This window comes from Talpa europaea (assembly GCF_964194135.1).
Source record: "Talpa europaea genome assembly, chromosome: 7".
Lineage (NCBI taxonomy): Eukaryota > Metazoa > Chordata > Mammalia > Eulipotyphla > Talpidae > Talpa > Talpa europaea.
The window spans coordinates 49,307,740-49,324,268 of NC_140074.1; the positions used below are offsets into that span (position 1 = coordinate 49,307,740).

Here is a 16,529-nt window from a genome sequence, read left to right on the forward strand (position 1 = left end):
GGAAGAGTTCTGATTTCAAGCCCACAGACTATCCTCCTAATCCTGACAAATTCACCTGTATCAAATCTTCCTATAGAAATAAGGTACAACAAAAATATACAAATGATCCATCACCCCTAGCCAACCTGACAAGAAGCCTATAGATTATTCAACTTCTGTAATAATTCTGTCCAATATCTGAAATCTGTTTTCTTATTAATTTCATGAATATTTACTGAGCAAAAAGCTACATTAGGTTTATCTGTACAAAACAGAAACCTAACCTTTTGTTGCATTTAAGGAAGGTTTAAAATTAGAAAGCATGCTATTTTCTTGCCAAGCAGAAGAATGGGAGTAATTTACTGCAATAGGTTTTAACCTGGCAATCATCTCTGTATTATGTCACATTTTTAGTAAAGTCAGTGAATGTTCCAGATCTAAGAACATTAGTAGGAGTTCACATATTTTAGCCATATTTGTAAGATATAAACAGATTATAACACCAGTAATGGTGAGTGGAGTGAGGTAGTCAGGAATTTTTCAAAAATCAAAATATAAAAATTAGATAGACTATAGTTGTCCATGAGGTATTTGGAACAATCCTGTGTCTATTTCTTCCTGACAAACTTTAAGAAAACAAAACATGTTTCAAATAGTTTTCAAACAAGGACTCCAAAAGAGTATGCATTTTAAAGGGCAGCCTCTAAAAAATATGACACTAAGTTGCAGCATTTCTTCACTATAATCCTATTGTTTGTTAGTATCGAATATAGTGCTGACCTTAACAATTTTTATAATGCCTATTTTAGAATCAATATCCTTAGTATTGTGTTTTTCATTACATTCTAAACCCTAAAGTACTGCCACTTTCTTTTTTCTTGGGATATTTCTTACACTAAAGAATATAAAACATGAACAAAAACACATGATTACCTGAGGATTTACTCCAGCAAGAGCCTGCAACATTTGCTGGATAAACTGCTGGTGTCCAGGTTCAGTGGTTCCTGCTGTGGGGCTTGGGTTTTCACTGGGTGCAGAGCTAGATCCATTGGTTCCTGAAGAGCCTCCAGTGCTTCCTAATGCACCCAGGCCTGGAGTGAACCTAAGAAAAGCACAAATCAGTAATAAACTTAAATTTCCACAAAAGGCCAGAGCAGGTGTGCTAGTAAAACACTCCTTAAATTGAGTGTTTTCAACTTTGAAAATAATATCTTAAAAACAAACTCAACAAGAAAAGGCAGAATGATATGTCTGAAATTCCTGGGGAGAGAAAGTAACTGCTGTGCACTTTCATCATCTTGCCCAAATAAGCCTACCCTGGGATAAGGCCGGGGGCTTCCGTTGCTAGTGTCTGTAAACCCTGCTGAATCTGTAACAAGGCTTGCATTGCTCTGGGATTTGACATTGCCGATAACGTATCAGGATTCTGCATCTAAGAAAGAAAGAAAACTAGTGGTTACAAGAAAATTAAAATCAAAAGATGTTAAAGTAAATGTTTTCTTTGTGCTGTTTCTGGAGAAAATCTAGAACCTTACTTTATCTTAGACACTGGAAATCCTAATTTGTTTCCCAAAATAAACACAAGCACCTCCTCTCTGACAGCAAACCTAGTGTGCAGATCATTACTTGACCTTCCAAGTCCATCATGAACACCATTTTCATAATGAAAGACAATCAGGAGCTATTCTGGAAGCCATAACTGTTGCCCTTCTCCAACAGAGAGAAAAGAATTATTTCTAAGACAATCTCCAAATGCACAAATTGTAAAACATGGCAATATGGTGAAAGCCAAATACCCCTTCTGACCAAGTGTTACTGTTGCTAAGGCAACAATTTTACCAATAAGATACAATCTAAAACATAGTTCCAGGTTTGAAGTTAATACATGTGTCCTGCATTCAGCTTCACTACCAAATATACACCACCTAACTGACCAAAAAATAGGCTTACATCATTACAATAGATCACGGACACCTACTAACCTTAGATAATGGTTTATAACCCTGAAATCATTTGCATAATACTAAAAGTCCTAGAACTACCAGTTTCAAAACACCAAGACAGCTCTTTTATTTTTATAAATAATAAAATACCATGGCAATCTCAAGTACATTTTAATAATAAAACCTTCCTTCTATGACAACACTGAGTTTTAATCCTGCTAATTCCGAGTCTGAGGAAATGAGATCTACCCTGTGAAAAATAGGCATTCTATAAATTTGGAGGAATTAAAACATTACAAAGAAAGCAACGTGTAAAACTGGATAAGGTAGCTCTTTCCTGCTACTCGAGATTAAGTAAACCATAAAGTATAACGTGACAAAATGAAGCACTTCAAGTTAGTAACGTGAAAGGAAATGGTTTATGGTATTAACAGAGTATTCAAAATCCTAAATCCTCAAAAGCAAAACAAAATGGTCCTTTCCTCAGAATTTATGTTTAAGAAATATGAGCAAAAGGTCAGCAGTGAGACGGGGCTCAGTTAAGATCAAGCTGAGTTCTCTGTGAATTGACAGCATTATCAGACTCTACTCTATGTTTTGCTATCAGCCAGAGAAGAATAAGAAAAATGTTTATCATTAAACTTTTTCAAGCAAATCATTACCGAAGATAGCTAGCATCTTTTCTTACTCACTTGTTGGAGGAAAGTTGGGAGTTGTTGTCTCATTTGTTCTTGAAGCTGAGGATTTCCAGCAAATAGGGGATTATTCAGCATCATCTATGGGGCAAGTGTTCAAACAATTTTAACTGGAAATATCTGAAACAAGTAATGTACCTTGTTTAATAGTCTATCTTCCCCCAAGTGCCGAAACTGGCACTTAAAAGCAAGGAAGGTAGAACATGTTAAAAAGGGAAGATACTGTCCACAGGAGGAATCTCCAGGAAAAAGACAAAACAAAATAAAACAAAAAACAAGGTGTCTTCTCTCTCAATGAGAATGGTGATTATGACAATGACATGCAATATCCTAAAAAATAAAAGCAATCATTTTCTTAGGCTTTTCCTTGAGCAAAGGTGAGTATTTGTCCTTAAAAGAAAAATGGAAGTAACTGGCATTCATGAGGATACATTATCTGCTACACTGACAAGATAAACCATAGATGGCTTGCTTGAACACCTCAGCACACAAGTGGCAAGCACAGAAAAAAATCGAGATCAGGAACCACTATATCTACCTGTCTACTACAAAGCAGCTAATATTAGGTCCAGAAAATTAAAACCGCAAAACAGCAACCAACTTGCCAGAGAACTGGAGCTGCTAGGGCTAGCACCAACAGATCTCTGGGGAAAGTATTAAAATGCTCTAAGTCCTTAAACATGTAAGTCCATTTGAGAACACCAAGATTAGCATCTGGATTTCACCTCACCATCACCAGAGATAAGAAAAGTGGCATATCTCCTAACCATTGAATAGGTATTAAGAATTGAAAAGTCAGGGTCAATATTAACATTATTGAATACCTGAAATTAAGATTACAATATACAATCAACATAACCAGAAACTAGTAAATTCTCATAGCTTCAAAAAAGACAAATTTTGTTTCTCCAGATGGAATGAAAAGTCAACTAACAATGATTTAGTGATACCCTATTTACCAGTCCAAAGTTTGGAGAGGGAAATGATTCTTATTCTCCGGAAGTTAACATTTGAGAGTAATTATATGTAAATACTGGAAGCAGAATCCCCACTTTGCTCCTTTAGTAAATTACTACAAGGCAGCACCATAACTAAACCAGGAAGAAGTCAGAAAATATTCTATGGATTACAGTATTTATTCCAAAGTGACCGACGAGTTCACAGTAAATACAGTAATACCTACTTGAGAGCAACAAACCTGCTCCTTTATTGGTTCCAGTCAAATGCTTTTTATTATGAACCTATTAATGGAGTTATTGCATGTATCTTTCAGAATTCACATTCGTTGAAATAGCATGTGATCTTATTCATTCTTATTCATTCTTTCTCAGAAAATGGTATCTCCTTTTGAGTAGGCTATTTCACCTAACTTACCTGACTCTTTATAGAACTGATACAGACTTTACTCTCTTTTGAATGACTATATAAAAATCAGAGAGAAACTACAACTTTGATGTGCTGACAACCAAATACATTGTTTCTAAATTATCTATAATGAAAGATACCCATATCTATCCATCTTTGTCAGTATTCTGCTTTAAAATAAAAATAAATTTACTTTATAAATGTAAAATTATTAGTTTCAGTGACTGGGTCTTACTTAAGTGAAAATTTAAAAGTGAGATGCACATTCAGTGTTATTTATGATGTATCAGATTGTAAAATATACTTTTAAAGCATACAAATAGGATCATTCTATGTATACTTTCCACATTGTAAACAAAATGCTACGATTATAATAAAAGCTGCCTATTTAATACTAAAAACTCAGGCCAAGTTTTTATTATAATCTTTCACAAAATGTACCTACCATATGCAAATTTGAGTATATAAAAATTCTTCTAAAAACTAATTATTTCCAACTCCACACATTTCAAGAGAGCAGACGCTATTGCTGAGGATTATACCTCAAAGATATCCATTACTATATATATATATATATATATATATATATTTATTTGGATCAACATGATTCGACGTTAGAGAATAAAAAACATTCCGTCTGCCATAATGAAGAAAGTGATTAATGTTTAAAGCTTTTACAATTTTTGAAAATGGGAATAAACTATAAAAGCAACTGTTTCAAATTCCTAACACTATAGAAGTCAGTTTTAGTAAACAGTAAATATAAGCTACAGATGAGTAAGGCTAATTTCATATTCACTAAGGCTCTTCAAGTCCCTAGGCGTACATCTAAATTACCTACAGAATTAGAAATATATATAAAATGCAATTATATCAAAATCTCAGAATGTAGCCAAGAATTTATTTTATTTTTAATTTTAAAGCTCCTAAGGTGATCCTAAATGTTGGGCGAAGGCTGAGTGTCACTAATTTTCTTATAGTCTCTTTAGAAAGAAGTCAGAAAATAAATAAAGGACCAGTAATAGAGGAGGAGGGGAAGAGACCATGACCTGCAATGGAAAAAATGAGAATAAAGCTCCTACAAATCTCCCTCTGCCTTGAATGAACAATTTCAGACTATTTCACAGCTGCCATTTTGAATTTACCATAATCTGTGTGATCTAATTATTTCAAATGTGTTAATATCAATTCTTACTTTCAAGACTTACATTTCACTAAAAATTATCTTAACAAGATAAAGCAATCCAAAAATTTTATATCCAGATCCTTAATTAACATCTATAGATATAAAATAAACCTGAACTTCTTTGTTGCCAGTGGAAGGCAGAGATAAAGCTGTTAATTTCTTACACAGAAACAAATGGTCCAAAACAAATGGTCCACTACTTTCCTAGTGTACTGAGGTTATACATACAACACAAATGTGCCACAATCACAATTAATTGATTAAGCTATTTCAATTCATACTACATAGTCCTTTTAAATATAATTAACAAACTTACCTGTGCAGCAAGATCAGGGTTCTGGCTTAGTGACTGCATCATACTTCGCATATAGGGGGCAGACAACATGTTTTGCATAAGTTGTGGATTTTCTGTTATTTGTTGCAACAAGCTCTGCATTCCTGGTGTGTTGAACATACTAGCTGAAAGTTTGTTTAAAGAAACAAAGACATTTTATTAAGCAATAGCTATGTAAACAAAACAGAAAGCTTTTAAATACATGTACCAGGCATAATTTTAGCAACTGCATAAGACTATACATACTTCTTATCAATTGAACTGAAAAGAATTTTAATACTACATGTTCAACATACACCAGGTGAAGTAGGGCTATGGTTTTTAAACATTCTGATGGCATCTATGTAAAACTGCATCTCATGGAAAGATAAGTCCCTAAAGTCGAAGAGGCAAAATTTAAACATGGCAAAAATCACTACTGAAAATTTCCATAAAGTAAAGAAGTCCGAGCCAACTTTTACTTCAGCATCACTTAATTAGAATATCCTGCAATCAACAGTTGCAGGCCTGTATTTCATTTTCACTGAGTACTGGCACTCCCGGACAAAATGGCAGACACATTTAACATTGCAGAGATTATACAACATAGTGACCAAGAACAATGTCTGGGGATAGACAACTTGGTTTCAAATCCAATCTAACTAGGTGGTCTTGAGTATATTATTTGGCTTCTTCAGTTTCCCCATTTGTAAGATGGGGAAATAGTTAACTATTATTATATAAGTTATAATGATTACTATGTAAAGTGCTTGTTACTTTTTTTTTTTGAAACTTTCCCTACCACCATCCCTTACACCTCAAAAACCTCAGTCCATTATCATCCATGTTTATAATTATTTTGCACTGTCAGTTCATCTATATACTTTATTTCCTTATAGTACATATGTATGAAGTTATATTTGTCTTTATGTGATTTACTTCACTTCACACAATCCCCTCAACTTCTTTCCACTTTGCTGTAAATGGTAATATTTCACTTCTCCTTATAGGTGAATAGTACTTCATTGTGTGAATATACATCTCTTTCACTGGTCACTTGGTTGTTTCTAAATCCTACCTTTTATAAATATTGTGGAACATGTAATTTTTCAAGTTTACTTTATGTTCTTCAGATAAATACCCAATAGTGGGATTGTTGGTATTTTCCAATTTTAGTTCTTTAAGATAATTCCAGACTATTTCTCCAAAACAGCCATACCAGTGTACAGTCCCAATACAATGTCTTAGGTTTTCTCTTCCACCACATCCTTTCCAGCACTTTTTGGTCTTTTTGATGTATGCCATTATCACAGGTATGAGATAATGCCTCGTTGTGGTTTTGACTTGCATTCCCTTATTATAATGAATGGTGACCATTTATCCATGTATCTGCTGGCCTTCTGTATACCCTTTGGTAAATTGTCTACTAAGATCTGCTGTTAATTTTCCAACTGGATTTTTTTTCATTGTTAAATTGAATGAGTTCTTTGTATACCATGGATATTAATCCTTCAAGGTTGTATGATGGGGTAAATATCTTTTTCCATTCAGTAGAATGTTTTTCTAATTTGCTATTTTTGTTGTGTAAAGCTTTTTAATTTGAGATAGTCCCAATTGTTTATTTTTGTTCTGATTTTCATTTCCAACTTTGGCACTGAGTCTCCAACGACACCTTAGTCACTGATGTCATGAAATATATCACTTTATTTGTTGCAGGGCTATATTTTAAGTCTTTTTTTTTTTTTAAGATTTTTTTATTTACTTACACAAGAGCTGGGATACAGGCCAGAGGCGCGGAGGGTGAGAGGACTCACCAGACAGAGCGGGGAACAGAACAGGCAGACTGACCAAATACACTGCTGAGGGGAGCAGCGAACAAGAGAGGAGAGGCCTTTCACGCCATGTGGGCATCTCCCTGGCTGGCTGGAAACTGAAGCCACGCAGCAAAGGCTACAGACAGCCCCACAGCACTGTGCTCAACCCGCTGCACTACCAGGGAGGCCCTTATGTTTTAAGTCTTTATTTAACCCATTTTGAATTTATTTTTGTGGATGGAGTTAGATAATGATCCAACATGGATGGCATGTAGCCATCCAAATATCCCAGCAATAGTTGTTAAAGAGATCACAAATAATACATAGCTTTGGGCCCTTTGTTATAATTAGGTATTGACATATGTGTGAATTTATATCTGGCTATACACTTTGCTCCACTGATATGTGTAGCTATTTTTATTCAATATATTAATCAGTGTCACTTTATATAATAGTTTAAAATCAGGTAACATGCCTCAAATTTTCTTTTTTCTCAGAATTGCTTTAACTATATCGAATGCCTTTTATAGTTCCAAATAAATTTTAGTATTTTTTATTCTATTAACTTTAGGAGTATCATTGGAATTTTAATGGGGGTTGGAGTAAATCTATTTGTTGCTTTTGGTAATTGTCATTTTTACTAAATTCTTTGCATCCATGAGACTGGAATATCTTTCCATGTCTTTATGTCTTACTCTATAGCTTTAGTAGTGTCTTATAGTTTTCACTGTGTAAATCACCTCTTTGGTTAATTGCTAGGGAATTCTTTTTGATGTGATTGTAAATGCAGCTGTCTTAATTTTTCTCTATGTAAAAATGCAACAAATTTTTGTGTTAGTTTTGTAAATCTGTCACTATAGTGTGCTCATTTATTATTTCTAATAGCTTTAGTGGAGTCTTTGAGGCTCTTTATATAGTATCATATGTCTGCAAATAATACTAGTTTCTCTTCTTTTCCAATCTGACTTTATTTCCTTTTGTTGTCTGATTTAGTTACACTTCTATACAAACAGAACTGGCAACAGAGGGCACATTCTTTGCCTTGTTCCTCATATAAAATGAAAAGGTTTTGTTTATCACCATTAGCCATAATACTGGCTGTAGGTTTTTGATATATGGCCTTTATGATGAGATAGGACACTTCCATTCCCAACTTGTTCAGAGTATTTTAAATCATAAATGGTACTGTATATAACCAAAAGTCCTCTCTGCATCTACTGATATCATATGGTTTTTATTCTCTTTTGTTAATGTAACATACTACATTGATTAGTATAAGCTAAACCATCCTTGCATCCATTTGATCAAAATGTATGACCCTTGCAATATATTGCTCAATTCAATTTGCTTGCATTCTGTTGAGAATTTTTGCATCAATATCCATCAGATATTATTAGTCTGCAGTTTTCTTTCATTATGTTGTCTACTTTTGGTATTATGGTATTGTTAGTACCACAGAATGTGTTGCAGAGTATTCACTCTTCTGGGATTTTTAAGAATAATTTAAGAAGAATGGGCATAAGTTCTTTAAGGTTTGTCAGAATTCACATATAAAGCCATCAAGTCCTGAGCCTTTGTTTTGGGGGAGATTTTTTATTATTGTTTCAATTTCCATAATTGTGACCAGTCTGTTCATGTTTTTTGTTTCTTACTGATTCAGTCTTGGTTTATTGTTACTGCTTTAAAAATTTATCCATTCGTTTCTTCAAGATAATCAAATTTATTAGCATCCAGTTACCATAGTTTCTTATAATCTTTTATATTTCTGTATCTGTAGCAATTTCTCCTCTTTCATTACTGATTCTATTTACTGAAGTTTTCTTTTTATTAGCCTGGCTAGAGGATTATCAATTTATCCCCTCGAACAACTTCATTTCAATGATCTTTCATATTTTGTTAATTTCTATTTTATTTATTAATTTCAGCCTTCGCCCAACATTTAGGATCACCTTAGGAGCTTTAAAATTAAAAATAAATTAATTATTTATTTACTAATTTTCTTTATTTCCTTCTTTCTATTAAGTTTTTTTGGTTTTGTTTCTTTTCAACTGCTTTAGGTGTAAAGTTAAATTGTTTGCTTGGGATTCTTCTTTTTTTTTTCCCCTAAAGATTTATTTATTTATGCATACAAGAGCTGGGATACAGGCCAGAGATGTGGGGGTTGGGGGGGGGTGAAAGGATCCACCAGAGACAGAGTGGGGAACAGAACAGGCAGACTGAAATACACTTCTGAGAGGAGCAGTGGGCAAGACAGGAGAGGTCTGCCTCGCCATGTGGGTTTCTCCCTGGCCGGCTGGGGATTAAACTCGTGCTGCAGAGGCTGTGGATTGCTTCATGGTGCGGTGCTTAACCCCTTGCACCATCAGGGAGGCCCTTCTTCCTTCTTCTTAATGTAGGCATGCAAGTTTACATTTAACTAATCTCTTAAAACCACTACTGCCCCATAAATTTTGATAAATTTGTGTCCCTATTTTCATGACTTTCCTGGTGTTTAACAATCCCTGCTTTAATTTCCCAACATATGGTCTATTATTGATAATGTTCCCTATATACTTGACTAAAATGTATATGCTGTAGTTTTTGGATGAAGTCTTCTGGTAGATGTCTTTTTAGCTTGTTTGACTTAGTTGGTCATTTGAGGCTATTGTTTTCTGTTTATTTCCTATTTATTTTGTCTTATTGATCTGTCAGAGTTGTGAGTGTACTAAAGTCTCCTACTAGGATAGAGTTGCAGCTATCACTTTTTCCATTAAGTTATTGCTTTATATTTCTTGATGCTCATCATTTGTTGTGTGCTCTACTTGTTTCAGGTCCTTAATCAGGAAATCATTTCCTTCCCTCTCTCACTACCGATTTTACCTTGATATCTATTTTTATCTGATATAAGTACAGCTGTTTGGGCCCTAACAACCATTTGCTTGTAGGACTGTTTTCCAGCCTTTTACTTTAAGTTTGTGCTTTTCTTTAGTAATAAGATAAGATTCCTAGAAGCAATGACTGTTACCTTAAACTCTTCATGAGGCAAGTTACAGTTTACTGAATTCAGAGGTCTTTTTGCTCTATCAGTTGTAATATGTCTCCTTGGCTTTAGTTTTTATGGGTTGAGATAAGGAGTTTTATTTTATCTTGGTGAGCTGACCTTGTTATCAGTGCCAGCAAGGAATAGGAGAAGTCAAGCAACTGGGTACCAGGAGGCTGCTGCTATCAAGTACCCAGAGTTCAAATCTCCAAGGTGCTAGGGATGACAGTGATCTTCTGTCCTGGGGATAATTCCTCAGTTAAAGCTTACTAAACAATCTCAGGATAGCATCAACCTCTCAGATATGCAGGTTCTGCCAACAGTATATAATTATTTGCAACTGATTTTCACAACAGGGGACATTGTGAATACCAACTAAACAAAAATATCCCTATAAAAGAACCTCAACTCTATCACTTGTAAATATATATGAGAAAATATACTCAATTATTATATTTTCACAATTTCATCAATAAAAATACCTGTAGAATATGTTGTCTGCAACTGAGAATGCATTATTGTCAGTATTTCTTTTTTGGCTTACAAAGTCTAAAATATGATCTGACCCTTTACCAAGAAAATTTGCTGATCCCTGCTCAATCATTTCCTTACCTTCTAGAGTAAATACTTAAAACAGGGTCAAAGAAGAGACAAGAATTTCAGCTTTATAAGCTATACCTGCGTATGCATAGATATGTAACCTCAAATTATTGAGAAAAATCAGAATAATGTACAAATAATGTACAAATATGCTAAGGATTTGTTATATCAACTGAGTAAGTTAGTTCATTTTTACTGTTTCTTATTTTCCTTTGAGGGAAAAACATTAACATGAAATATTAAAAAGAGTATCAAGTCATTAAATTTAAAATGAGTACAAAGTTGCAAAACTGATTTTTTGTAGACAGAAGTTTTAACTACAACCATGCTACAGTTATAGGGGGAAAATAAGGCAATCTGACTATTAGGAAATATGAGTAAATATGGTTGTGGTCTCTCTCTGCTCTAAGACATTTAAAATGTGAATAAAACACTCAAATAAGCAGTAAGTAAAATACAGGGTACTTTTTTCCTTGTATTAAAAACAGTGTCACTTTAACTTATAAAACTATATTATATCCAGAAACCTCATGACTGTATCCTATAAAAGAATACATATGCCACTGTGACTATTCTCATTTCTCTCAGTAATGATTTTTAAAATTCCTAATCCAGCATCTCATCTTTTTACTTCTGCCAAGACACAGGTATCTTTTGAAACTAAATCTAAACTCCCTCTAAGTGGCCCCCTGTTTCATTCCTTCTCATTTAAATGCTAAGTGTTAGAGTTAAAAACCATCAACCTGGCTATTGATTTTGGCCCGATTTGTAGATAAGGAATTAGCATGAACACATACCAAAAAAAGGTCTTCATTTGAGTCTAGTATGTAAGTTCCCAGCCTGTTCACACAGAATCTCCAGCAGCTTTATGCAAACATAGATCTTCAACCCCACTGTGGAAGATTCTGATCCACAAGATCTGAGGTTAAGACCTGAGAATCTGAAATCTTTAACAAACCTGGCAGGTGCTCAAAGCAACTAATTTAACCCTGGTATCAGAACTGGAGTTTTAGAATCCACTGATCTAGAATGTAAAACCAGATTAAAGCCAAGAAACATGTTCTAGTAATAGTACCTAAGTAACTGTGTGACCCCTGTACTTCCATTTTCCTGCTGTTACAATGACAAAAATGTACACTTCTCATAAACCATCTTATGAGAATATAAAAAAACAAAAATGCTTCTGAAATCTTCAGTAACTCTACTATACTGCACAGAACTGTGATTAATACTAATCATTACATATTTAAAGTTTTCTTAATTTCAAAAGCAACCTTACAACATGAAAGGACAGCCAAAAAAGCAGCTCTTCACATACTAAAACCATAGTTTAAGAAATGTTTTCATGATTCAAAGAAGTGAGAACAAAGAAAAACAGTAAAAGTTGTTATGAGCATACCTCCTACTCCAGGCCCCAGATTTGGTGCAGCAGAACTCTGCCCAGCAGTGCCAGTAGTGGCACTTCCACCAGTGCCTCCCACAGAGCTGGTAGTGCCGCTGGAAGTTGAAGAAGCCTGGGAAGCCTGTGGAGCCCATGGATTGGGTAATGGGTCTCTATTTTCTGTACGAGAAGGTTGACTACCTTCACCTGAAGATGTATTGCTCACTAAGGAAGCAAATGGATTACCACCAAACTGTAATAGAAAACATAAAAATCATAAAGAGTAAGACTTTGTCTTAAATAACATATTCTTTACTAATGAAAATTACATTAAAAGGTACATCTCAATAACATATATTTGCTAAAACAGTAGTACCCCTTGGTTTAAGCCAAGTATTATCACCTGTTCTTGTGCAGCACTTAGCATTGGCTCCTGAATATCTGTGTACATGCGTCGTAAAGCATTATATCCCCCAGGGATGCTTTCTAGGTTACTCAAAGCTCGGTCCTGGTTTCTCATCATTTCCTGCATCATTGCTGGATTCCTAGCAAGTTCCAATGTCTAAGAAAAAAATTTTCATTAAAAAAAAAGGCACTGAAATACATATGAATTACTTTAGATATTAACTGCCACAGCTAATTTTGAGTTTTCTAATTCCATAAATGAATAGTATTTAAACTATTTTAACTTAATCCTCTTACAAAAAGCAAAATAACATTCAAATAACTTCAAGAAAGACATCCTATGAATGTCTATCTCTTGAATTGGACTCCTTTTGTTTCTTAAATATGCAAACTATCTGTTTACAAAGATCTTTAAAATATGGAACAGCAGCAAAACTGGACACATCATGCTTCCTGATTTCTCACTATTTTACAAAGCTATTGAATAAAAACAGTATGATGCTGGGATAAAAACAGACACCAAGATTAAAGGAGTGAAACAAAGTCCAGAAATACTTCCATAATATGTGGTCAATTATGATAAAGCAGACAAGAATATACAATATATAAAGGGCAGTCTTTACAATAAATGATGCTGGGAAAACTGGACAGCCCCATGCAAGAGAATAAAAGAATTAAATTAATTAAATAAATGAAATAAATGAATTAAAGACTGGCAGGTAAGACCTGAAACCATAAAACTACTAGACGATAACACAGATGTTAGGCTCCTTAGTACAGATCTTGACAATAATTTTTAAAATCTGGTATGAAAAGCAATGGTTACAAAAGCAAAAACAAACAAGTGAAACTACATCAAACCAAAACCAAGTTTCTGCAAGGCAAAGAAAATCATCAATACAATGGAAAGGTAGTGAATGGGAGAAAACATTTGCAAATAGTATGTCTAATAAAGGATTCATAGCCAAAATACATAAAAACTAATATAACTCAACCAAAAAATCCAATTAAAAATGATCAGAAGACCCCAATAGACATTTTCCAAGGAAAACACACTGATGGCCAAGAGGTACCTGAAAAAAACATTCAACATCACTAATCATGAGGGAAACCAAAACTACTGCTGATGGGAATATAAACTGCCATAGCCATTATAGAATTAACTCCATACTAATGAGGGTTCTTCAAAAGACTAAAAGTAGAACTACTAACAATGTAGCAAATTCTACTTAAGGTATTTATCCAAAGAATATGAAAACATGAACTCAAAAAGAAATCTGCAGTCCAATGTTAACCACAACACTATTTACAATAGCCAAATATGGAAACAACCTAATGAAAGGATAAAGTAAATGTGATCCATATGTAGATAAATAGACAAAGAGTAATCATTAAAAGGAATACAACCTTGCCATTTGCAACAATGTGAACAGACCTTCTAGAGTATTATGCTAAGTGAAATAAATCAAGCAGAGAAAGATAAATACTGTATGTGCTCTATATAGATATATAGAATCTAAAACCAAGAAACCCAGGCCTCCCTGATGGCTCAAGGGGTTAAGCACAGCACTATGAAGCAATCTGCAGCCTCTGCAGCACGAACTGGATCCCTAGCCCGCCAGGGAGCAAGCCACATGGCCCAGCAGACCTCCTCTCCTGCCTAGCCCACTGCTCTCCCCTCAGCAGTGTATTTCAGTCTTCCTGTTCTGTTCCCCGCTCTGTCTCTGGTGAATCCTCTCATCCTTCTGCACATCTGGCCTATACCCCGGTTATTGTATAAATAAATAAATCTTAAAAAAATATATACTGTATTGCATAGCTGAAAGTTGCTAAGAGAGTAGAACTTAAAAGTTCTTATCACAAGAAAAAATTTTTTGTAATTATGTAAGGTGGCAAACATTAAGGCCTATTATGGCCTTATGTATCTAGAACTAATAAATGTTATGTCAATTACATCTCAAAAAAAAGGACACATAGCAAAAAATGCAAAGTTCATATAATCCAAATTAGTTGAGCTTTCTGGAACAAAAATTAGGGTCTCAGCAATTCCACGCCTATCGATCTACCCAAAGAACACAAAAACATTAGATTCAAAAGAATACCTGTACCCCTATGTTTACTGCAGCACTATTTCCAATAGGTAAAACCTGGAAACAATGCAAATGCCCAAAAATAGATGACTGGATCAAGAAGATGTGGTATATATACACAACGGAGTTTTACTCAGCAATTGAAAAAGATAAACTCATGCCATTCGCAGCAACATGAATGGAACTAGAAGGAATTATGCTCAGTAAAATAAGCCAGAAGGAAAAAGAAAAATATCGGATGGTTTCACTTATATCAGGAACATAGGGGAACCAAGTAAGACATCAGTGTAAAAAAAAATAGTAACAATACAAAACACAACTAAGCAAAAGCAGACAATTATAAATCAGAGACACACTGCAGAGGAAGAGATGTGTGAGGGATCACAAGGAGGGAGGGAGCACAGAGGACTGAGGTGATGGTGCATGGATGCACTGGGGAAGGAAACGCTATGGGGACTACACCTGGGTGGGGAGAGCTAATATTGTTTAAAAATGAACAATGATGTAAAGAATAAAAATAAAAAAATAAACAGTCTCTTTTTGTTTGCTTAGTCATATATATATACAGGGCAAGTTCTTTAGGTGTAGAAAATTTTTTAGTTAAATGTAGTGAAAGAACTTTTCACATACCTGTCTCATAATATCTGGATTATTCAGCATATGGCTAATCTCTGGATTTCTCTGTATCAACTGCTGCATTTGTGGATTGGCCATAATTAACTGCCTCATTAGGTCAGGATTTGAGAGCATGCTCTGGACAAAAGGATTCTCCATAATCTGGACCATCATTTCAGGATTGGACATAAGTTGCCGCTGCATCTGGCTTTGCAGTTCAGAGAAATTGGTAGTATTCAAACCCAAGCTACTCAGACCTGCAAGTCCTCCAAGGCCACCTGAGAGGGTAAAAGGAAAAGAGACACATAAGTGAAAGCAAGAAATTTTATCATAAACATAACTGTACTTAAAAATACAACTTTTAAGCAATGAGACTCAGAGTTTGAGAGCTGGTGAACAAATCTAGGTACTATTAGGATGCTATGCGCAGAGAGGGCACAGAAGCTCCACTTTCTCCCCAGCTCCCCCATACCCTGCACTGCTTCTTTTCCAACTGCTTCTGACATACACCCTTTATAATAAACTATTAAACATGAGTAAAGTTGTTTTTCTAAGTTCTGTAAGCTGTTCTAGGAAATAACAAGCATGAAGAGATCATCATGTCAGTCAGAATTACGAGCAGCCCAAAACCTGGACTGGTATCTGAAGTAGGGGCAGAACTGGGGATACTTAGCCCTTAACTCATTAGCTCGCCAGACAGATCTCGCAATAATTCCAGGTAGTGTCAGAATTAAAATAGTTTTCAGAAATGAACACCCACGTGGTACTGGAGTATTGATTGGTGTTAGGAAAACACACCCTAGACTATGCCAGATAAAGGAAGGAGGAAAAACTATACACTGGATTATACTAATCATCTCTTTCCAGATGACTAAATTTAGCAAGTAGAATTCACCCATATATTCAGAACTGAACTCCTGCTGATCAATACTTTTAGCCATCTCTTGCAAGAAATTAAATCACAGAGAAACTTAATAAAAGTACATAACCAACCAAATGCATCAATTCCTCACTTACTGAACACATTATATATGTGTCACGGACTGTGCTACAGTCCATGTTCGAGAATAAGTTAACAAGAAAGACAAAAGCACTACTCTCAGTACTCAATCTACTGGGGAAGA

General features: G+C 34.7%; 1 protein-coding gene across 2 annotated transcripts in view; it reads right to left on the minus strand.

Annotated features, from left to right (window-relative positions):
• The window catches only part of UBQLN1 (ubiquilin 1), a gene marked incomplete at both ends in the record, with an annotated part of 43,298 nt that overhangs the window by 472 nt on the left and 26,297 nt on the right, over positions 1-16,529 (minus strand). Inside the window, 7 exons of one of the 2 annotated variants that reach the window (XM_084238768.1) lie at positions 913-1,081; positions 1,296-1,411; positions 2,615-2,698; positions 5,485-5,627; positions 12,314-12,548; positions 12,699-12,857; positions 15,421-15,683. In XM_084238768.1, the coding sequence (XP_084094894.1) occupies positions 913-1,081; positions 1,296-1,411; positions 2,615-2,698; positions 5,485-5,627; positions 12,314-12,548; positions 12,699-12,857; positions 15,421-15,683 (1,169 nt within the window). The remainder of the gene's footprint in view (positions 1-912; positions 1,082-1,295; positions 1,412-2,614; positions 2,699-5,484; positions 5,628-12,313; positions 12,549-12,698; positions 12,858-15,420; positions 15,684-16,529) is intronic. The other variant, XM_084238769.1, reaches the window with a different exon arrangement.